Source organism: Myxine glutinosa, chromosome 5 (assembly GCF_964187855.1).
Source record: "Myxine glutinosa chromosome 5, kmMyxGlut1.1, whole genome shotgun sequence".
Taxonomy (NCBI): domain Eukaryota; kingdom Metazoa; phylum Chordata; class Myxini; order Myxiniformes; family Myxinidae; genus Myxine; species Myxine glutinosa.
Genome location: NC_136265.1, coordinates 173841909 through 173866568, shown reverse-complemented (window position 1 = coordinate 173866568; position 24660 = coordinate 173841909). Strand labels below are relative to the sequence as shown.

General features: G+C 47.6%; 3 protein-coding genes across 3 annotated transcripts in view; 1 reads left to right on the top strand and 2 right to left on the bottom strand.

Moving 5' to 3' along the window:
* Nucleotides 1-24660, bottom strand: part of DTD1 (D-aminoacyl-tRNA deacylase 1) — a 903613-nt gene that overhangs the window by 550582 nt on the left and 328371 nt on the right. The window lies entirely within an intron of this gene.
* The window catches only part of BTBD7 (BTB domain containing 7), a 643025-nt gene that overhangs the window by 490109 nt on the left and 128256 nt on the right, over nucleotides 1-24660 (bottom strand). The window lies entirely within an intron of this gene.
* THADA (THADA armadillo repeat containing) overlaps nucleotides 19241-24660 on the top strand; it is a 259593-nt gene continuing 254173 nt past the window's right edge. The window contains exon 1 of the mRNA XM_078779098.1: nucleotides 19241-19477. Within this exon, the coding sequence (XP_078635224.1) occupies nucleotides 19389-19477 (89 nt within the window). The 5' untranslated portion in view covers nucleotides 19241-19388. The remainder of the gene's footprint in view (nucleotides 19478-24660) is intronic.

Genomic DNA, 24660 nt, shown 5'->3' with positions numbered 1-24660 from the left:
CTGCCCACCATGTTTTTCCAAGTCGTCCACAACGTTTTGAGATCTCATGCTATATGGTTTTTGGCCCAACTCTCAATGATGAAGAATTACTTATTATTAAAATTTTTTTCTCATATCCAGATCTGGATCTTCACCAAAATCGAATCAATTCTTCTTTGTCACATACCCAACTCATCCACCAAGTTTTGTCATAAGTCGTCCACAACTTTTTGAAATCTCATGCGATATGGTTTTTGGCCCAACTCTCAATAATGAAGAATCACTTATCATTTAATTTTTTTTCTCATATCCAGATCCGGATCTTCACCAAAATCGAATCAATTCTTCCTTGTCACATACCCGACCTGCCCACCAAGTTTTGGCCGAATCCGTCCATAACTGTTTGAGATATCATGCTATATATCGTTTTTGGCCCAACTCTCAATGATGAAAAATCACTTAAAAATTGTAGGATCTGGATCTTCACCAAAATCGAATCAATTCTTCCTCGTCACATACCCGACCTGCCCACCAAGTTTTGGCCGAATCCGTCCACAACTGTTTGGGATATCGTGCTATATATCGTTTTTGGCCATATCTCTCAATGGTGAAGAATCACTTAAAAATTATAGGATCCGGACCTTCACCAAAATGGAATCAATTCCTCCTTGGCACACACCCAACCTGTCCACCAAATGTCATCCGAATCTGTCCACAACCTTTTGAGATATCCTGTTCACAGACAAACAGACAGACAAACTGACAGGGGTGAAATAATATCTTGCCGCCCTCCTTCGGTGGTGGAGGTAATAGTTGACAGCAGGAAGTTTATGATCGAGGAATAACTTAATGTCAATTGAATGTTATATTTTGAACACAAATTGGAACATGAATCGGAAAACAAACCTGTAGTTTCGCAGAACTTTGCCTGAAAATTCGTCCTGATCACGCAGTCGAGCGAGATAAAGGTTTTTACTCTGTCTGTCTGTCTGTCTGGCAGTCAAGCAAAATTGAAACACATTCCAAACAGGAAACTTACTGTTTTTAAGGACGTCACAAAGGACACAAACAACAGGCACGAAGAACCTGCATCAAGTGTAGTAAACTTTCAAAATGTTTTTTTTTTCTCCAACATTTAAAATATTTATTTTATTTCAATTGAAATATATACTGTACCTGAACACCGAAGAACACAAATCGCCTTATTGGCACTTCCAAAACATGTTTAGCAATACTTGGACAAAATATTATGGAATTTTCCATCATCTCGACCAATCAAATTTGCTGCTCGCGGACCCCACCCATGTCCCTTGTTTTCTCGAGTGTGCGGGGTAGTGTGTTCTACGAACTCTTTAATTCATTACTGCATCTCAGCTCGTCAGGAATGTTGAGATGGAATTCCATGTTCGGAACATCGATGCAAGAAGAAGAAGAGATAGCATATAACACTGCTCGGACCTTGCATACTAATCTGTTAATGAAATTTGGATGGGAAGAGGGATTAGGAGCTATGCCGTATCTGTTTTCTCTTATGCTTGGCTTTTGAATGAAAGTTGCCACGGGTTGCAGAGTGAGTGCAGTGGAGAAGAAGAACCATTGATGCCACTCAAACTTGCAGCGACTTTATTGTAAGCATTTTAAATCTGCGATTATCTTGTTTGGAACCTTCAAAGGACATTGCATCACCAGCACACAGAACCCTCATGCTACCTATTAAGAAGAAGAAGAAGAAGTATATATGGTTATCCAACACTTCAAATTTTTGAAATTTTAAACAATTTTCACTTGATAATCTTCTCTAGACATAACATATATTCATCTTACTATAATTCACCAAATGCCTGTCTGTCTGTCTGTCTGTTCCCAGGTACCGCAAAAACGGCTGAACCGATTGCAACGAAATTTTGGGTGGGTAATCCTGGGACCCCCTGGACTAAAATGGCTATATTGTTTTTCCAATTTTCCAGTTTTTCCAAACACGATGGAATAATATTTACCGATATGAACAGTGATGTGGCTTTTATTTAAATTCTACAAATACTGTTTAGATTTTGATGATTTGCGTGTGATATGATTTAACGGATGTTTATATAAATCGTTTAAAATAAAAAAAGCCTTCAATTTCTGATATTTTGCCTTTTCATTTGGGCCTCCCAATTGAAGCCCCGCCCATGGGGCGGGTACCGTTGCTATTTCCATTAATTTGGAAACGATCTATTTAGTACATTTGCTTCAAAGCAACCTTTAAGCTATCTTGTTTTCTCGTCTGGGTTTGATCCGTGACCCAACTATCAACTGACCAATTGGAGGTCCGCAGGCAGGTTGTTGCATCACAACTTGAGCCATCCCTTGGCTGAACCTTAAGCTAGTTGGTCCCATCTACCAGCAGTAGCCGGACGTTAAGGATCCCCGTGGCTTCTTTCGTGTCAAAGAGTTGGCGAGAATTCGTCCGCAAATCAGGTCTGGCCAAACATCAGGTCCGTCAACCGATAGGTAAAAGACTTGGGCCAAACTATGCCCCTTGGCAGACCTCACCCACAGATGGGAATAATTGGGGCCACTAAAGAGGTATATAGTCATCATTGTTGTGGAGAATGTTTCCAGGTCTCATCCTCTCACCGGTGGAACTGTGCAGTTTGAGGACTGAAGTGAAACCTTGTTTGTTTTTTATATCGTCACAAACACACCAACATAATCGGCTTAACTCTGGCAAAACGGACAATGCTGATGTCACCGGTAAAAGTACTTTGGAAGTTTTTTTTCCCTCATTAAATACAGTTTTCATGGTCATCAAATCGTAGGACAATGTTTAATTCGTTTAAATAACAGCACAATTGAGAAAACCTGTGATTCCGGAAGTGAGGACCCAATGAGCAAGAAAGAAGTTTCTCTCCGGACAATGATGGGCAGAGGAGGAAAGATGGCTGGGGAATGGCTTAAGGGTCTGCCACACAGGGATCAGCATAACAAGCTAAAACCAAGCCAGGCGCAATTTCCAGCATTGGAAAATATAATCCTTGCAGTTTGGTAACAGCCACACTTGATGTATAACAAAGAACCACAAGGCAATTTGACGCAGGACGCATCTTTAAAAAAAAGAATTAAAATTACTGTTATTTTAAAAAGTTTTTTATTGGGGAAGGTGTGAGTGACCGAAGGTGGTTTTCTGGTGAAGAATATCCAACACTGTTCACACACTATCCCTCGACGAGACCCTTTCACAGACATCACAAGCAGCAAATATACTCACACCCATCCAAACTCAAGCTACCTACACACAATTCCTGCCACCATCCCCATGCTGGCGTTGGCTTAGCGGTTAAGGTGCCGGCTTGGGATCCTCGGATCCTGGGTTCGAATCCCGGTCGATCGCTGAATTAACGCCAGGGGGGTTGACTCAGCCTGTCATCCTTCCGAGGTCGGCAAATTGAGCACCAGCTTGCTGGGATGAATGATCCCAGTGTGTACCCCGGTTAGAATAGGTACACTGTATCCCTGCGCATCGCGAGAGCGTGACCAAGGGTTGGCGTCAGGAAGGGCATCCGGCCATAAAAACATTGCCTCAAACAGGGAACCATGATTGTCATGGGGCCCGCAAGGCTAACCCCCGCTCTAGCGGGGAAAAATGGCCTTAAAACGATCATTCATTCATCCCCATACCTCTCTATCTCCAATACTTCTAGTGTCTAGCCTCTAGGTACCTATCTCATTCCAATTTAAATGTATCTACGGTTTCTGCTGCCACTACCTTTCCAGGGACTGGAGACCACTCCATGCATTAACTACTTTCTGAGTGAAAAACCCCTCTCTTACTACCATCTTAACTCTTCTCTTCTTTACTCTCAGGCTATGGCCCCTGGTACTATCACCGTCTATTTTGATGAAGAATTCTTCTGCACTTATTTTGTCTATACCCTTCATTATGTTAAACATTTCTTTTTATCACTAGTGGGCCTGTTGGTCCGTTGCAACAAATCTTCATTGGTCTTCACCATATTATAGCATACCTGCCCGCCGTACTCGAGGGTCATTTTGGTCTTCGGGTTTTTTTGGGTCATCTGGGTCTTTTAGGTCCGAAGGGTGTTAAAGGGTCTTTGGGGTCTCAAGGATCTTGCGGGTCTTAAAGCATCGTCAAAGGTCGAAAGGGTTTCGGCAAACTAAAGGGTTAAAAGGTACATTTCAATAGTACGTAATTAATAGACACAAAAAGTATGCCTCACACACATGCACACACAACTCACCTATTTATAGTAGATATTCCCTGCTAACTGTCTCCTTTCTAATGTATAAAGTCCTGTCTTCTTCAGCTGATCCTCATAACTGAGTCTAGCTAGGCCAATGAAGTAGCTCTACACTGAACCCTCTCCATGGGACCCTCTCTATATAAAGACAAAGCATGGAAAGAATTAGTTTCTGTCAACCCTCGACTCTGATTCTGCAACTGGTCCTGACGGCATCAGCCCACGGGTCCTAAAATCATGTGCTTCCGCTCTTTCACTCCCTCTTTCTGTTCTCTTCACCCTCTCTTTTGCTCAAGGTCATCTGCCATCTGCTTGGAAATCAGCCAACATCACCGCTTTGCACAAAAAAGGTGCAAAAACAGATCCCAGCAACTACAGACCAATCAGCCTTCTCCCAATTATCAGCAAAGTCATGGAATCCATCATTGCTTCAGATATGAAATCTTTCCTCTTCTCCAATGGCTTGATCTCTGATCATCAATTTGGTTTCAGACCTGGTCACTCTACTCTGGACATGCTGCTTCTGCTTTCTCAACAATGGATGGAGGTCCTCAACGCCAAACAGGAAATTAGAGCCGTCTCCCTTGACATTTCACGTGCCTTCGATACGGTCTGGCACCCTGCTCTGCTCACCAAACTCTCCTCCTTTGGTATCCATGGAAATCTCCACGCATGGCTGGCGGACTTCCTCTCTGGTCGTAGTCAACGTGTGGCCCTGAATGGGTTTCTCTCATCTCCTCTACCTGTTCAGGCTGGAGTTCCCCAAGGTAGTGTTCTGGACCCTATGCTTTTTCTGGTCTTCATCAATGATCTCTCTGACTCTCTTGAAAATCCTCTCTATCTCTTTGCTGACGACTCTACTCTCTGTCGCTCCATTCCTCATCCCTCAGATCGGCAGTCTGCAGCCTCCTCACTCTCTGCAGACCTGGACAAAATCACAGACTGGGCAAACAAATGGAACATGTCTTTCAATCCTGATAAATCTCACACTCTTACGATGTCTCTCCGAAAAGACCGACTGGAAAACCCTCCCATCCACTTTCTGAATAATCCTCTCCAAGAAGTTCTGTCACTCAAGCTTTTGGGTCTCACTATTTGCCATGATCTTTCCTGGGAAAACCACATTTCAAATCTGGCCTCCAAAGCCAGTCGCCGACTGGGCATCCTCCGTCGTGCGAAGTCCTTCCTTGGCACACCTGAGCTCCTCACCACATACAAGGCTTTCATCCGCAGCTCTATGGAATACTGCTCTCCCCTCTGGTCTGGTGCTCCTGCCTCACACCTAGCCCGTCTTCACGCTGTTGAAACCAAAGCGTTCAGAATCATTGGAATCTCCCGCGATGAAGCTAACTCCAAGGGCCTTTCACTCACTCACCGCAGGCAGGTTGGTGGTCTTTCCGTCTTCTACCGACTCCTCTCTGGCCTTGCCCCCCCAGCCCTCTCTGTGCTCTGTCCCCCAAATATTCCTACAGGTCGCACAAGATCTGCCTGCAACCCTCTTATGGTTAAACTGCCAAAATCAAGACTTTCTGCTCACCTTCACTCCTTCATTCCTCTTTTCTCCCGCCTCTGGAACAAACTCCCTCACTCTCTTCAATCCCACTCCACCCTCCAGGTCTTTAAAACAGCTGTTCACCACCATCTCTTATCCTCCCCCATCCAAAACCTTGATCTTTTCTACCCCCGCTAATTTCGGTCCCCTTGTGTTTTATACTTCTCCCACCCCCCCCCCACCCCTTCCCACGCCCCCTGCCCCCAAGCCTTCTCCCTCCCACACTTCTCCCTGCTCTCAAATGTTGTGGTTGTGTGCTTCCCCTTCTCTCCCCATCTTGTCTTCCGCTTCCTCTTTTTGTATATTTTGTTTGTCTGGTTGATTTGTTTGTGAAATAAATGTTAGCTCTTTCACGAGCCTCGATTCAGTATACAAAAAAACAAAAAAAAACAAAAAAAACAAAAACAAACAAACAGAGGGTGCAAGACAAGACTGGAGGGGGTTGAAGACAGAGAGACCACCGACCTTTCTGCAAGGTGATTTACCCATAAATTTGGCTTAATCGTGGGAGATCCTAATGATCTTGAAGACCTTGTTTTTCACAACGTTACGCTGCGCAAGATGTGAGGCAGGGTAGCCAGCCGGGATGGGAGAGCAGCTGCAGATTAAGGCCTTGTTGGAGGATAGGAGTTCAGGTGTGCCAAATAAGGACTTTGTACTGCGGAGAATTCCCAGCCGGCCTCTGGCTTTGGAGGACTACTTTGAAATGTGGTTTGTCCAAGAAAGATCATGACTGATAGTGAGACACAGGAGTTTGAATGACAACTTCTTCAAGAGGATTATTAAGAAAGTAGATAGGAGGGTTTGCCAGACAGTCCTTTCAGAGAGTGATAGTGAGAGGGTGAGATTTGTCAGGATTGAAAGATATATTCCAAATGTTTGACCAGCTTGTGATTTAATTTTTTTTTTTTTTTACGGTCTGAAGAGAGGGAAGACGCTGTAGCCTGCTTGTCTGAAGGATTTTCTGGAGTCAGAGAGATCATTTATCAAGACTAGGCCCAGAACACTACCTTGGGGCACTCCAGCCTTGACAGGGAGAGGAGATGAAAGGAATCCGTTGATTGCCGCATGTTGGTTACGGGAGTGGAGGAAGTCAGTATGCCATGTGTAGGGTTGACTTTAGATGCCATAGGCAGAGAGTTTGGAAAGCAAAGCGGGATGCAAGACTGTATCAAAGGCATAAGATATTTCCAGAGAAATGGGGATCTTGGATGGCTCTCATTTCAGGATCTCATTTCTGATATTGAGGGCCTCCATCCATTGTTGGGTGAGAAGAAGCAGCATGTCCAAGGTAGAGTGACCTTCTCTGATACCAAATTGGTGATCTGAAATGAGGTTGTTTGAGAAAAGGAATAATTTTATGTCAACTGCAATGATGGATTCCATGACCTTGCTGATGATTGGAAGTGAGCTGTAAAGTCTGGAATTTGGTTGATCGGTTTTTGCACCTTTTATGTAATGCTGTGATGTTGGCAGATTTCCAGGCAGATTGAAGATTACCTACTGCAAAGTAAGTACAGGATGAAAAGTGCAGAGAGAGGATGTGCAAGAGCAGCACAGCAGGTTTTTAGGACACATGAGTTGCTAACATCCGGTCTAGTCGCAGAATCAAAGTCAAGGGTTCAAATAACCTTCGCCACCTTCTCAGGTGGTAAAGACACAGAGTCCGGGAGCATTTTGGTATAACAGGAAATGATCTGTACCAAGAGTGAGGAGTTGGGGACACAAGATTTGGAAGCAAACACAGAATTGAAGCAAACACAGGATGGAAGGGGAGCATACTCCCGAGACAGACTTAGCAAGGTGCCACCAGGTTTTAGAGGAGGGAGACAAGTTTAAAAGTTCATTGTTGAGGTTGGACAGATGTTGTTTTCTGGCTCTCCTGAGAGTGGATACACTTGTTATGGGCTTTTTAGAAAGCACTCAGATTGCCTTCAGTCAGATTTGTTTCAGAGCAACTGCCTCACCACAGGACTCAGTGTATTATGGGTGAGAAGGGTAGGAAAATTGACGACAAGATGGGATAAAACAGCTGCCTGACACTTTATCTATAGCTGCCAAGCACTGTCCTGTCTGCTTACCCTCTTCCCAGCCTCCCGTATCAATTACCACCCCCAGATCCTTTTGCCTGACACGCTCCAATATTGCTCCTTGCTTTATATAATCCATATTATCATTATTCTTATCCATCCCAATCGCCTTACATTTATTCAGGTTCAATTGCATCTGCCAATATTTTGCCCAATCTATGAAAGTATCAACACTTTCCTGAATCTGATCACCACCCCTTCTATTAATCGACCTTACCTCCAAGCAACGTCGTCTGCAAACTTAGAGAGCCAACTCTTAACCTCACTGTCCAAATAATTGATGTAAATTATGCATAATAATGGTCCTTATACTGATTCCTGAGGTACCCCACTATTTACATCCTCCCACTCACAGCCAATATTTGCTTCCTATCACTAATCCAGTTTGCTACCCAACCAGCCAGCCACTCCACAAGCCCTCACCTTGGCTAACAACCTCTGATGTGGTACCTTATCAAATGCCTTCCTTCATAGAACTCTAATATATTTATTAGACAAGACCTCCCTTTGGTAAACCCATACTGACCACCTTTAATTATTCGTTCCTCATTCGTTCCTTATCAATGTCTCCAACAACCTTTCCCACACCTGAAGTCAAACGAACAGGCCTGTAGTTGTATCTGGCCATAGACCTGGCTCAGGAGGTCTATAGCCAGATAATGCATAGTATTATCTGGCTATAGATAATACTATGCATTTATCTCCGGTGCTATCCGGTGCTATCCGGATAGCACCGGTGCTATCCGGAGCTTTATCTACTCTTAGTTTTCCGAACTGTTGCTTTACTTCGCCCACTCCAACCTAGATCTTCTGTAAAAGCCCTTCCTCACCTCCTTGATAGGTACTCTCAGCTATTGGCAATTCCCCTGGCTGTTCTTGTGTAAATTTTGAAGCAAAATACCTGTTTAATAAGCCTGCCATCTCACTTTTCTCACAAACCACTCAAACTGTGCTATTCTTTAATGGGCCCACACTTCTCCAAACCTGTTCTTTACCTCTTATGTACATACTTCAATAATGTCTTGCTATTATGGTTAATAGTCCTATCCATATCGTTTCGGCCTACCGGGTTATTTTCTTAACTTTCCTCTGTTTACACCTATCTAATATATAAAGAAGAAAGTGTTTTGTTTGCTCTTTTATGCATTCATATTGTTACGGATCTGGGACAACGGCGCTCCCCTTGCCAAGGGGGGTTAATCCCTTGTCCTTTATACTGGCCGTCGCTGACCCTGAGGGTATGACGTCACGCCCGGTCAGCGCTGGGTAGGGTATTAGGCCTATCCGTCCTATGACCTAAGTACCAGCGCCTCCCGGGACGCAAGGAAACACCCCCGCCCGTGCCGCAGTGTAATTTGATTGGTTGCGCCGAGCGAAGCGAACTGCGGCGCGAGCCGTTTAACAATCACTAACCCGATTGCGGAGCTTTGGCCGAAATCGCACCACAGGAACTCAATTGGCAAATCACTAAAGCGATAGGATGTGAATGAAAGAAGGCAAAGGTAAGGAAGAACAAATATTTATTATTACTACACAAAACTAAAGGAGAAGAAAGGAAATAAAGTAATTTACAGGCAGATAGACACAGTGCAACTTAACTATACAGGCTTACTTATACCCAGGGACAAGACACACAAAACAAACTCACGTACACGAATGGGGAATTTGAAGGCAGGAATCACTGGAGGGGGGAGAAGGTCCAAGCCGATGGCAGGGCAGGAAGGTCCGGGCAAATGCACACCGTCGAGGTTCACGTTCCGGGCTCGAAGCGAACAGCAGCCGGCAGCTCCGTGCCTCCACAACTGGCGACAATAGGGCCCTAGAGGGTATCGGTCTATTGCCGCAATGAGCACCCCCTCATGTCTTTCTCTCTTGTCTGCTTCAGCTGGGTCACGCATCTCCCGCGAAAAGGCTTGCGTGCGCGCTTATATTGCGCATGGCGGGATGATCCGCCAACTCCTATGCCACGCCTCCGGTTTTTGCTCACCTCGGCGCTGATTGGTGGGCAAGGGCTCTTTGGCTCCACCTTTGATGACAAGGTGGTGCCACGCCTGTGATCCGGCGGCTCCTGCCCCTTCCTTGGCCTCGTGTGCGATGGAGTCTTGGGGTGAAAATGATGGTAATGAAAACCGCCCAATGCAACGGCGGCCAACGCCGCCGAAAACAGCCCAACTGTCACTTGCACTTTGAGGAGACGATTTGGGGGAAACCTAAAAGGGGAACTATCTTATTTGATTTGGTGTAACGCAAGATGAACTAGTGGAAACAGAGCCTTACCTGAGACATATAATAACGATATAACTATTGAGAAGGTCCTATGGTTCTCTACGTGTGTGCGATGGACTAGCTAAAGGACGACCTTTGATCTTTACAATTAATGGAGGTATTTACAAGGAATTATTACATTATTTACAGAGGGTGATATTTACAAACAATTACCAAAGTGCAGGATTCTCAAATCCACAACAATATGTTGGTTTATGTTTATATTTGTTTGTTCCTTCATCGCTCTGCAGGAACCAGTGCAACTAAACTTTGCATGGCCTCCTCTTTCATGCAGAGGAATGTCGAGAGCTATGCATAGACAAAAAAAGGGCCAGATAAAACCAGATAATTGGCCTTCAGGCCTCGGTCAAGTCTTTTGCTTATACACTGCCTTGGTTTTTTTCCCCAGGAGTGATTGAGTAATTTGTATTGGGAATATCGTATGTTGAGCATTTTCCCGGGTTTTTCCCGGGAGTGATCGATTCGAAAATACAATTAATAAAAATAAGTTAGAAGAAGGGAAAGCGGTCCAAGCACGTTTTGCGACGTCCAATACTTGTAAATCATATGAAACCATAAGGCCAACATTCCCCAATTTGTCATGCAAGCAATATTTAAATACATATTTCATTGAATTTCCCTGGGGAATGCTGGTACTTCAGCTCGTACTGATATAAATCCAACTCCAGTCTTGGTATTTTATACCTAATAAATGCCTATTGCTTCTCCTTTACAGCATTCCTTATCTCACTACTCAACCACTGTTGTCTCTTTCTACTTCAAGTTTTACACCTCATTGGAATGCACTTACTCTGCACTCTGCACATTTGCTCTTTGAAGGTTTTCCATTTATTTGATGCTGATTGTCCTCTTGTGAGCTTCTTCCACTCCACATCACCAACTTTTCATACCCTCAAGGTTTGCCTTCCTGAAATCTAAATAACCTTACTCCACTATCCCAAATTTTAAACAGAATTCTTGCACACACTATGTTACTGTAACTTGATCTTAAATGCTCTCCTATCTCCACTATGTTGGGATCATTACTTAAAAGGAGGTCTACACTGCACTGCCCTCTTGGGCTTATCTACAAACTGGTTAAAAAGCGATCCTGAACTAGATCAAGGAAATCCTCATCTGATCTGCCCTTTCCCTGTTTCTGGACCCAATCAATCCCTGACAAATTAAAATTCTCCCATATAATCAAAACTCTTCCCTTACTACATGACCTTCTGAATTATTCATGAAGTCCTTCCTCCTTCAAACCAGGAGCCCTATGAAAGCATCCTGCATGTACGTAGTGTGTTCAAAAAGTATCCGACCTTTATTTTTCGTGCGTAAAAAAAAAGAAGCTAGGGAGGCGTTGATTGGTGCACGTATGTAGGCGATCCTAATGCACACGCGTGAATTTGTTCCCACCTGCAGAAGCTGTCATTCGACGGCAGACCGCCGATGAGTGAGGACATGTAGGTGAGCGCCGTCGGATTTTCGTTTTTGACAAAATGACGGAAAAACTTGAACAACGCTACTGCATCAAATTTTGTGTTTTTTGGCCTCGGGGATGTTGGATGCTTCCATTGTGATGACTGCAACTTGGTTTCTGGGTCATACCCATAAACCCAGGACTCATAGTCAGTGATCACTGTGTTGAGGAAGCTGGGATCGCTGTTCACAGTCTCCAGCATGTCCTGTGCGATCTCCAAACGGAGTTGCTTCTGCTCAATCGTTAGCAGCTTTGGTACGAACTTCGCTGAGATTCTCCTGAAGCCCAAATCCTCCTTCATAATGGAATGAACGGTGTTGAATCTTGCGGATCGTTTCCACTTGGGAATCGCCAAGTTTTACACAAAATTTGATGCAGTAGCGTTGTTCAAGTTTTTCCGTCATTTTGTCAAAAACGAAAATCCGACGGCGCTCACTTACATGTCCTCACTCATCGGCGGTCTGCCGTCGAATGACAGCTTCTGCAGGTGGGAAAAAATTCACGCGTGTGCATTAGGATCGCCTACATACGTGCACCAATCAACGCCTCCCTAGCTTCTTTTTTTTTACGCACGAAAAATAAAGGTCGGATACTTTTTGAACACAGTAGTATGTTATTGTTTTTTTTTGTTTTTTTTAAAGCCTGGTGTTGGCTTAGCAGTTAGGGTGCCGTCTTGGGATCCTAGGATCCTGGGTTCGAATCCCGGTCAATCACTGAATTAACGCCAGGAGGGTTAACTCAGCCTGTCATCCTTCCGAGGTCGGCAAATTGAGTACCAGTTCACTGGTAATTCCCTGTATGTCGCAAAAGGCGACCAACAGGGTTGGCGGCAGGAAGGGCATCCGGCCATAAACATTGCTTTAAAATGGGGACCACAGTGCCTGAAAAAGGCCAACCCCTGCTCTGCGGGGAAAAATGGCCTCTAAAAGGTGGTACATGTATGTTATTGTTTTTCCAGTCGTTAATAATCTCCATCCATACAGAATCCTCGACATTAATTCCCTCCTTAATGTCAACCCTCTCTCTTGATGACATCCTCTGCTTCTATACGCTTAGAGCTATATATTGTTACATTTGTGTGGGGTAGGTAAAAATATCCCATAGGAAAGTAGGATTGTATAATTGTAGCATGGACCGTGGACGTGTAGGAGGAATCTCAATGTACTTGAGTAGCTTGTAGCTTAGGATTGTTTATGTGTACAGCACACAGGGGGGGTGGTGTTGTGCTAATTAGTTAGGGATTAAGGTTAGTTTTCCCCAGTATGTGATTTTCCCTCTGTAATTGTCACTAACATTTTACATTTACCAAGGCCGGCCATTAAAAACTCCCTTTTAACGACAACTGCCGACAGAACCTGAGCAGAGCTGATCGGACTAAGCCCCGCCTCCAAGGGACCTAATAGGCAAAAGGCCCCACCCAGGAGAGGCGTAGAATCAGTGGGTGGTCAAGAAAGGCTGTGATGCCACGCCCTGAAGTTCATGATTGGCCGAGAGGACCATGGGGTGATTCGGAAAGAGCTTTGCCATTGGTCGGTGTGATGTCAGAGCAAGACGCTTCTGAAGATGTTGGGGAAGAAGAACTCTCTCTCGAGCTTGGTTTTTTTGGACAAGAAGTCTGCGCCATATTGTTGCTTTCCGATCGTGTGCTGGACTGGAGTTTTGGTGCACGCTTTTGAAGTGAGGAGCTCTTGGCTGCGTGGGCAGCATTGCGAGGGAGGTTTTGACTGTGGTGCTCTTTGGAGGCATAGGAGGCCACGAGAGAGGCCATCTTCACCACTTGCCTTTGATGCCCGGGCTTTTCGTTGGCCGTCTCATCTTGTTTGCTCAGGTGCTGGAAGAGCTGAACTTGACCATCACCACCACTCGCTGAAGAGACCCTTTTGGAGACAGATAAGGCCGACACGAAAAGGAAACAGTTTATTTTATATTCCCCTGTGTGTCCGTCTTAGAGACTGTGTGGAGGGTCCCTCAAAGTAGGATTTATTTTACCTCAACATTCATTTCGATATACTCATTCTTTGATTTCTTATTAAATCATTATTGTTGAATTGACTGTCCTGTTTACTTGTTTGTGGTTTTGGAATAAACCAATGTGCTCAAATCAAGTAAACGCTTCGAATCTCTTCATTCCGCGCACGACAAAAACACCGCCACGTTTCAGGGTGCCGCCTCAGGAGTAAAACTGTCTCGTTTATCCATCATCCAGCGGTCTTAATCACTGGTGACAGGACATATTTCCACTATATGACCAAACGTATGTGGACATGCCTTCTAAATAGTGGATTCGGCTGTTTCAGCCACACTCATTGTGAAAGGTATATATAATCAAGCACACAGCCATGCAATCTCCATAGACAAACATTGGCAGTAGAATGGGCCGTACTGAAGAGCTCAGTGACTTTCAACGTGGCACCGTCATAGAATGCCACCTTTCCAACAAGTCAGTTCGTCAAACCTTTGCCCTGCTAGAGCTGCCTCGGTCAACTGCAAGTGCTGTTATTGTGAAGTGGAAACATCTAGGAGCAACAACAGCTCAGCCACGAAGTGGTAGGCTACACAAGCCCACAGAACGGGACCGCCCAGTGCTGAAGCGCGTAAAAATCGTCTGTCCTCGGTTGCAACACTCACTACTGAGTTCCAAACTGCCTCTGGAAGCAACGTCAGCACAACTGTTCGTCGGGGGTTTCATGAAATGGGTTTCCATGGCTGAGCAGCCGCACAGAAGCCTAAGATCACCATGCGCAATGCCAAGTGTCGGCTGGAGTGGTGTAAAGCTCGCCGCCATTGGATTCTGGAGCAGTGAAAATGGGAGTGATGAATCACGCTTCACCATCTGGCAGTTCTCCGGACGAATCTGGGTTTGGCGGATGCCAGGAGAACGCTACCTGCCCGAATGCATAGTACCAACTGTAAAGTTTGGTGGAGGAGGAATAATCGTCTAGGGCTGTTTTTCATGGTTCAGGCTAGGCCCCTTAGTTCCAGTGATATGAAGGGAAATCTTAATGCTCCAGCATACAATGACATTCTAGACGATTGTGTGATTCCAACTCTGTGGCAACAGTTTTCGGAAGGCCCTTTCCTGTTTCAGCATGACAATGCCCCCGTGCACAAAGGAAGGTCCACACAAAAATGGTTTGTCGAGATCGGTGTGGAAGAATAACCCCATCAAACATATTTGGGATGAATTGGAACAACAAATGCGAGCCACGCCTAATCGCCCAACATCAGTGCCCCACCTCACTATTGTTCTTGCGGCTGAATGGAAGCAAATCCCCGCAGCAATGTTCCAACATCTGGTGGAAAGCCTTCCAGGAAGAGTGGAGGCTGTTATAGCAGCAAAGGGGGAACCAACTCCATATTAATGCCCATGATTGTGGAATGAGATGTTCGATGTTTGGGTGTCCACATATTTTTGGTCATGTAGTGTATATATATATATGTATATATATATATATTAGGCTAATAAGTAATATGCTCTCTGTCTATATGTCCCACCATGAAGCACAGAAATGCTTCTTGGAGAGAAAAAATTAAGCAAAAGTTGGGATAGATCTACCATGAATTGAACTGATTTCGGGAGATCTACCATGAACTGATTAGATTTCGAGTGCTTCAGATAAATTCAAACCTAAGGAAAAAAAATAAAATAATTCAATCGGACAAAACAAAATTGAACCTGGGCGGTGTATAGGCAACAGCCCCAGGCAGTGTATAGGCAACACACACACATTGCCTCGATTCTCTTTTTTTTCTTATTTTTATATCGTTACGTTTACCATGGGCTTCTAAAAAAAAGAAGAAAAACATTTTAAAAAAAATGTACAGATGTATGAATCCTCATTTCTCCGAATGGAACAAACACAACTTCATGGTGATACTCTGATTGGGGGTGCGATTACCTTCACAACAATGTTAATCTCTGAGTTTGATTGTGTGCACACCATTGTTACTTCAGTGAAACCCAATCACAGGTGTTAATGCTTGGTTGCAGATGGATGTACAAAAAAAGCCTTGCACAAAACGGTGTACCAAATTAGCACCTGTGCGATCCCGAGGGAAGACTTGGCCCAGCAGAATATGTCCGTTCAGCATCTGTACCTTTTTGAAGCCAGATGGAAAGTTTTATTGGTCCACAGAAAAAGTTAATACATGATGTTTCTTGTTGTCGTTCTTCAAGAGGTCACTCACAAAAGAAGACGGGTTAATTTCACACGCAGTATTATTTATTTGGCAATAAAACAAGAGAGTGTGTGGAGATTTAATTTTTATTGGATTTGAGGTTTGGGTCAACCATCTGATTTTGAATCAGTGAAAAACAGGTGTTAAGCAAAAAAATATGACGCATACGTACGCGCACAATTACACACCCCATCAGGATGACCTAGATCAGTGCTTGTCAACAATTATTATTATTTACATTTCGCGGTACATTTTCGAGTTTGTTCGATCCTCGTGGCACACCGTACCAAATTGTACAATATCAATGTGTATTATATTGTTATGAATTTTGGGGTAGTGAGATATATAGATTCAGGTAGTTCTGCATAGGTAGGTGCTCCGGCTGTCGTGATAGGGAACCTCACATGTAATAAGTTTGTTTAGGCGGTTTGTTCACGTAAGTGTATCTTTGTGGTCATACAAGGATGGCCTTGTGATAAGTAGAATGGGGATGATGCTAATTCCCCTGGGTGTGAAACCTGTGATCATTCCATTGTCCCGTATGGCAATGCACCGAGACACTAGTTAGGAATCCATCCCCCATTAGCGCACACACTAATAAAATTCCCCTCTCACATTACAACTAACCGGAACCCAGATGACACACTTGGGCTGACAATCCCGACTTGGCAGACACACATTGCTCAAGCAGGCTGAGGCCACGCCCAACTCGCAAAGGATTGGTCGAAGGGTTTGATGGGGAGGTCACACCATTGGACAAGACACCACCAATAGGGGGACGAGGCAAGATGAGGCTCGTGGTTGGTCAAGGTAGGGGCAAGAAGCTGGCCACTGATTGGTGGAAGGAAGACACGAGGATGGACAAAGGCTGCCGATTGGCAGAATAAGGAAGGACTGGTGATTGGCCAAGGGAGGGGCAAGAAGCTTCCCTCGGATTGGAGGACCTGAGAGGCGAGCAGGAAGCGACGTGTTGATTGGAGGAGAAGCGCCGGTGACGTGAGGAGCTGACGTAAAGGTACGAGGAGACCGACATTTTCTCTCTTCTTTCCTTCTGCTTCTCGTTTTTGGATTGCTTCATGCCCGGACCTCTCCCCTCTGCTGCCTCGTGATTTCTCTCCCGAGATCTCTTGCTCCTTTCACCACCTTTGCCCTCGACCTCTTACTGTTCTCGCCCACCTCTGCCCTCGACCTCTTGCTCCTGGTGCCTGCGTACGTGTGCTGTGGCGTGAGATGGACCGTACAGCGAGGCCTGTGTTCGCGCCAAGGTCGGGCAGTTTTCTTGCCAACCGGGGCCGCGTTGGACTGTGCGCTTTGGGCCTGACGATCCCTGACACACCTCAACCAGACGAGATAAGTCCACATGATAAAACACAATGGTTCTTTTCATTTATATCCTCCCTTGTCTGTTGTTGAAGTCCGGTGTGTGGGATCCCAAATTAGATTTTAGCTTTATCGTCGCGTTTCCTTGTCCCGGCATTCCGTTAAATGAATCTATTATTTTTGTACATTTAATTCCGTGTTCGTTGAGTTTATTTCCTGCAGGTTTGAAGACTGCTCGGATCGCGTCAGGTAAAAGCTGTCGGCCTCTTCTTCTTTCTTCTTCTTCCCGCGCATATACAGTGAAGTCCGTATTTGATAACGCCTCAAATTAAAGCTCAATTGGTCATCCGTGGTGTGCTCCGTTTTAATAGAGCCGTCCACACGACAATATTTTACACATCACGCACTAGTCATTGGAAGGAAGAGTAAATAGGGCAAAGACCGATATATAGCATGGTATCTCAAAAGGTTGTGGATGGATTCGGACAAAACTTGGTGGACAGGTTGTGTATGTGACAAGAACAAGGTGATTAGATTTTGGTTCAGCTTTCGAATCCAGATCCGGCCAATTATTGGGATACAAAACGTAAACTGTTCAGCCTGGCAGGGGTATGCTCTCTAATGAGTGCCGTTACGTTTTCAGGTTGTCCGTCCCTCCGTCCATCGGTGATAGGTTTTCCTTACCGTGATAACTTGAGAATGGCTGAAGGGATCTTAGTCAAACTTGGTGCAGATATGTATAATGAGGTAAAGATGAACTGATTCGATTTTGGGGTCATGAGGTCAAAGGTCAAAGATCATGTTAGGTACAAAGACTGTTACCAGTGATGGGATTCTAACCAAATTAGGTACACTTATGTAGAATGATGTAAAGATGAACTGATTAGATTTTGGGGTCAAGAGGTCAAAGGTCAAATCTGTAATAGGCCTATAACTTGAGAACAGCTGAAGTGATCCAATTCAAACTTGGTACAGGTATGTATAATGATGTAACGATGAACTGATTCGATTTTGGGGTCTCGAGGTCAAAGGCCAAAGGTCAGAGGTCATGTTAGGTAAAAATCCTGTTACCAGTAATGGGATTCTAACCAAATTTGGTACACATGTATAATGATGTGAAGATGAACTGATTAGATTTCGGGGTCAAGAGGTAAAAGGTCAAAGTCCGTAATAAGTCTATAACTTGAGAACAGCTGAAGTGATCTAATTCAAACTTGGTGCAGGTATGTATAATGATGCAAAGGTTAACTGATGGGAATTTGGAGTCAAAAGGTCAAAGGTCAAAGTCTTTTATAGGTCTATAATCTGAGAATGGTTGAAGTAATCTAATTCAAACTTGTTACACATATGTATAACTAGAACGACACTCAGTAGAGAGCATACCTCCACCTGGTGAACAGTTTACTTCTGTATCCCACTGATAGGCCGGATCTGGATTCAGACCTGAACCAAAATCGAATCGCCTTGTTTTTGTCACCGAACCAAATAATCCACCAAGTATTGTCATAAGTCATCCACAACTTTTTTGAAACATCATGTTGTATATAATTTTTGGCCAGATCACTCAATGGTGAAGAATCACTTAAAAAATTATATTAGCCGGATCCGGATCCTGATCTCCACCAAAATTGAATCGATTCTTCCTTGTCACACACCCAACCTGTCCACCAAGTTTAGTCCAAGTCGGTCCATAACTTTTCGAGATATCTTGTTATATATCGGTTTTAGTCCCATCACTCAATGGTGAGGAATCACTTTTAAAAATCTCAGATCCCGATTCAAATATTCACTGAAATTGAATCAATTATTTCTTGTCACACACCCAACCTGTCCACCAAATTTCGTACGAATCCGTCCAAAATCTTTGGAGATGTCCTGTTTACAGACAGACAGGGGTGAAAACAACGTCCATCCACCTTCGGTGTCGGAGGTAAAAATGCCAGAAAATATGTTCTGAGCTCGATTCATAATAGTCCTCAATGCCGGAGGCGGTACCGATGACGTCACGTCTTATGACGTGTGAGGTGCGTGATGCAAACGTTCAGGGTATGATAAAAAGTATCGACTACGATTAGTCGAGCCTGAGCCTGACAGTCGATCGGCTGTTCGGCAATCGACCTTTAAAGTGTCCACCACGTGCACGTTAGTTTACAGTGATCGATCGTTTCTTGTTAAAATTTGTTATCCACACCTCGTCGCACCTGGCCCCCCTCTCGTCCTCCCTCGCAGCGTACGCTCCGCCCAGCCTAACACCCCCGTTCAAACCTCCTTCCTCCCCAATGGCGAGTCGGGCGCAGCGCCGTCCTGTGGAGGGAGACCTCGAGGACGTGGATTGCGAGTTCTTGAGACATCTTTCCAGGTTCCTGCGGTAAGCGAGGTCGTCCTCATCCCATTCCCCCAGAAACGTATTTCATAACCTCCATCAACAAATTGCACTTCGTTTTCCAGCCAATGCAGATGTTGTTGTCCGACAAGCAGTCAATGGGAGGAAAATGCAAATAATCACAAATGGAAGATCATTGCATAGTGGCAGCATATGAATTTTAAAGCTGCAAGTTGAAGTTTATCAATGATGTAATAAATCTGAATCGCTAAATTCATTTACGCTTTTGGGGTACTGTATAAAAGTATGATAGATGGTGGAAATCAGCCGAGCTTGTTTATCCTTGTAGTACACCCTAAGTGGACTTACGGCTGTATCCTCCTTTAAATGCATCTGTGAGAGAACAGTTTCTGTCAAACAATGTAAAAGAGAAACAAAATGAAAGCAATTGTTTCCAATATTGGCAAAAACAAGAGAACGCCACGCTTAAAGGCAATTTTACGTTGTTATAAGGTTTGAGCAGCAGCGAAGCGAAAGAAATCTTGAATGTTAATAATAACGAACAGACCGACAGGAAACAGTATGTATAATGGACATTATGAAATTGAAGGAGCTGTGCTCCAACGCGAGTCGAAAGGATTGACGCGACCAAAGACGGAAATTCGTCCGAGTTGCTTTATTGCACATATCAAACTCGGGTACTCTGAAAAGCCCGTTTATCGGGCAGCAATATATATACACATTTATGCCGGAGCGTTTGCCCGGGAAAAGCGAGACCGGGCATGCCCGGGTGTCAAGGGCGAGTCCTGGAAAGGCGAGTCTGGCTCTGGACCTGCCCGGGCATCCTGGGCGAGCCTTGGAAAGGCGAGGCTGGGCGTGCCCGGGCGCTCTGGGCGAGCCCTGGAAAGGCGAGAGCGGGCATGCCCGGGCATTCTGGGCGAGCCCTGGAAAGGCGAGAGCGGGCATGCCCGGGAAAGACGAGACCGGGCGTGCCCGGGAGGTTCGGGCGAGCCCGGGAACAGCGAGTCCGGGCATGCCCGGGAGAGGCGCGTCTGGGCCCGTCCGGACGAGCCCGGCATGGCGATTGCGCCCTGGCCGCGTCCTGGCAGGTGCAAGGCGATTGTGTACACCCAGCGGTAACCGCTACACACGCCCCTCCAGAATCGACCTGCACCGGCAGGGTCAATTTAAGGGGGGTCCGGATGACCCGGCCGAAGCGACCCCTGGAGGGTCGTGGGGGGGGGGGGGGGGGGGTCCGATGTGGTGGTGGTGGGTGGTCGAGCGGGGGGAACTGTGGACGGGGGGCGGCCTCGCCGCGGAGGAAGGGCCAACCGTGGTGGTCGGTCGACGTCCACGTGCGCCGGTTTGAGGCTGTCCACAAATCCGGTCCGACCGGCCGCCGAAGTCGACGACGAATGACTTGTCGCCCCGTCGCAGGACCCGGAAGGGCCTGTCGTACGGCGGCCGGAGTGGCCCCCGGTGTGCGTCATGACGCACAAAGACGTACTCCGCTGTGCGAAGCGCCGGGGGGACGTAGGACTGGGGGCCACCGTGGCGGGACGTTGGCACTGGGGCAAATCGTCGGGCGGCATCCACGGGCCGACCACGGCTCCGTGATTTTGGCCATTGCGTAAACCAATGGCTTGTGGTCGACGAAAGCCGTGAACGGGCGGCCCTCCAGGAGGTGGCGGAAATGGCGAACGGCCAGGAATAGACCGAGGAGCTCGCGGTCGAACGTGCTGTATTTTAACTCGTTCGGCCGGAGTTGCCGGCTGAAAAAAGCGAGTGGCTGCCAAACCCCGGCCACCCATTGTTCATGGACGGCGCCCACCGCGTAGTTGGAGGCGTCCGTAGTGAGGGCGATGGGCGTGTTGAGCACTGGGTGAGCCAGCAGCGTTGCGTCGGCGAGGGCCCGCTTTGCGCTCGCGAATGCCGCGTCCATGGCCGCGGACCAGACGATGTCATGCTTGGCCGGCTTGCCCGGAGGGCCTCGTAAAGGGGCCGCATGAGCTGAGCAGCGCGGGGCACGAATCGGTGATAAAAATTCACCATGCCGAGGAACTCTTGTAGGGCCTTGATGGAGCGGGGACGCGGGAATGTGGTGATGGCCTCGACCTTGGTCGGCAGCGGCACGGTCCCGGTCTTGGTGATGCGGTGGCCCAAAAAGTCAACGGTCGTCGTGCCGAAGTGGCATTTGGCTGGGTTGACAATTAAGCCGTGCTCGCTGAGGCGACCGAACAGTGTTCGGAGGTGGAGGAGGTGCTCGGCGCGGGACGTGCTGGCGACGAGGATGTCGTCCAGATAGACGAAAAGAAATGGCAGGTCGCGCAGCACGCCGTCCATCAAGCGTTGGAACGCCTGGGCCGCGTTCTTGAGGCCAAACGGCATCCTCAAAAATTCAAACAGGCCGAACGGCGTGATGACGGCCGTCTTCGGGACGTCGGCCGGCCGGACAGGTACCTGGTGGTATCCCCGTATCAGGTCAATTTTTGAAAATATGACCCGTCCCGCCAAACGGGCGGAAAAGTCCTGGATGTGCGGGATCGGGTACCTGTCGGGGGTGGTAGCGTCGTTGAGGCGGCGGTAGTCGCCACACGGGCGCCATCCGCCCCCCGGCTTTGGCACGATGTGCAGTGGTTAGGCCCACGCGCTATCGGAGCGCCGCACGATGCCGAGGCGCTCCAACGCGTCGAACTCGGCCTTTGCCACGGTGAGCTTTGCCTGGTCGAGGCGGCGGGCCCTGGCATAGACCGGCGGGCCCGTAGTGGGTATGTGGTGCTCGATCCCATGTCGCACTGCGACGGCTGAAAACGTCGGCTGCGTGAGGGCCGGGAATTCCGCGAGCAGGCGAGCGAACTCGTTCGCCGTCGGGAGGGCACATGCCAGTTCGGTTGGCGCGGAGCTGCTCATCGTACACGCCAGGGAGCTGAAGGTCTCGGCGTTGACAAGGCGACGTCGTTTGACGTCGACCAGCAGCCCGTGCGCGCAGAGGAAGTCGGCGCCCAGCAAAGCCATGGGGACGCTGGCGGTCACAAAGGTCCACTGAAAGCGCTGGCTGCCGAAGCAGAGGGTGACGTTGCGCGGGCCGAAAGTGCGTATGGCCGATCCATTAGCAGCGACCAAAGAGGGGCCGCAAACGGCGTTCCGCCGGTCCTGCTCGGAGGCGGGTATGACGCTCAGTTGGGCGCCGGTGTCACAAAGGAAACGCCGCCCGGACGCTTTGTCCTTAATAAAAAGCAAGTTGCCCGAGTGGCCGGCGCTCATGGCTGGTAATGAACGCCGGCCCGGCCGTTTCCCGACTTGCCGAAAGTGCACGGGGGTCGGCATGACCGAGCCTTGTGTCTGAACCTGGCGTGGTAATAACACCACGCCTGGTCAGGTGGAGGCCCTGGCCGTCGTGTTGGAAGCGGTCGGCGCGGCGTGGCGGCCGCCAGTTGCACCGGCAGTTCGGCCTCCAACCGCGCAGGGTGCTCGGGCGTCGTGGGCGTCGCTTCGGACGGCGGCGGGCTCCAGGTAGCTGCTCCGATGTGCTGGCCCGCCGAGGAGATCTTGTCGGCTTCCCTGGCGAGGGCGCAGGGATCCGTGATCGACGTGCCAGCCAGGGCGAGGCGTACCGGGTAAGGCAGCTGGCGAAGGAACAGCTCGCGGAACAGAAAATCCGGAGAGTGCTCACCGAGCAACGAGAGCATGTAGTCAATGCGCTCAGACGGGCGCGTGTCGCCGAGCTCGGGCAGGTCGAGCAGGCGCCGTGCACGTGCCGCCGGTGAGAGGGTGAAAGCGTAGAGGAGGAGCGTCTTAATCGCGTCATACTTGTCAGCAGCTGGCGGGTGCTCGAGGAGGCTCAGGGCGCGGGCCGCGGTGGCGGAGCCGAGCGCTGCCACTACATGGTGGAAGCGGGTGTCGTCGGCGGTGATGCCTCGTAGGGCGAACTGGGAGTCCGCCTGGGCGAACCAAACAGCCGCGTGAGCCTCCCAGAAGGTAGGCAGTTTAAGAGCCACTGCCGTGTCCATGTTCGGGGTCACCAATGAAGGAGCTGTGCTCCAACGCGAGTCGAAAGGATTGACGTGACCAAAGACGGAAATTCGTCCGAGTTGCTTTATTGCACGTATCAAACTCGGGTACTCTGAAAAGCCCGTTTATCGGGCAGCAATATATATACACATTTATGCCGGAGCGTTTGCCCGGGAAAAGCGAGACCGGGCATGCCCGGGTGTCAAGGGCGAGTCCTGGAAAGGCGAGTCTGGACCTGCCCGGGCATCCTGGGCGAGCCTTGGAAAGGCGAGGCTGGGTGTGCCCAGGCGCTCTGGGCGAGCCCTGGAAAGGCGAGAGCGGGCATGCCCTGACGCTCTGGGCGAGCCCTGGAAAGGTGAGAGCGGGCATGCCCGGGCGTTCTGGGCGAGCCCTGGAAAGGCGAGAGCGGGCATGCCCGGGAAAGACGAGACCGGGCGTGCCCGGGAGGTTCGGGCGAGCCCGGGAACAGCGAGTCCGGGCATGCCCGGGAGAGGCGCGTCTGGGCCCGTCTGGACGAGCCCGCATGGCGATTGCGCCCTGGCCGCGTCCTGGCAGGTGCAAGGCGATTGTGTACACCCAGCGGTAACCGCTACAAAATAACGAATCACCTGCCGCTGCCGGTTACATTGTTCGGTGAGAAATTAACGCTGAGGTCGAGCTGAGGCTGAGCTGAGGTGTTTGATAATTATAAACTAAGCACGTGTTTGAAACTTGCCCAAAGTTGTCAATCAATAATATGGATTCAGGTGCTTTTTCACTCCATGCTCGCTCGGAACAGGGAACAGCCGGTGCTTGAGAGAGAGAGAGAAAGAGAAAGAGAGAGAGAGAAAGAGAGAGAGAGAGAGAGAGAAGAGAGAGAGAGAGAGAGAAAGAGAGAGAGAGAGAAAGAGAGAGAGAAAGAGAGAGAGAGAGAAAGAGAGAGAAAGAAAGAGAGAGAAAGAAAGAGAGAGAAAGAAAGAGAGAGAAAGAAAGAGAGAGAAAGAAAGAGAGAGAAAGAAAGAGAGAGAAAGAAAGAGAGAGAAAGAAAGAGAGAGAAAGAAAAGAGAGAGAAAGAAAGAGAGAGAAAGAAAGAGAGAAAGAGAATGAGAGAGAATATATAAAGGAAAAGTGTGTCTGTGTGTGCGTGCATTCACATGTTATCAGAAGCAAATATATTGTGTGGATTGCATCATTTGTGGATCTCATAAATTGCCTGTAACCATTTTGTAAAATTGAAT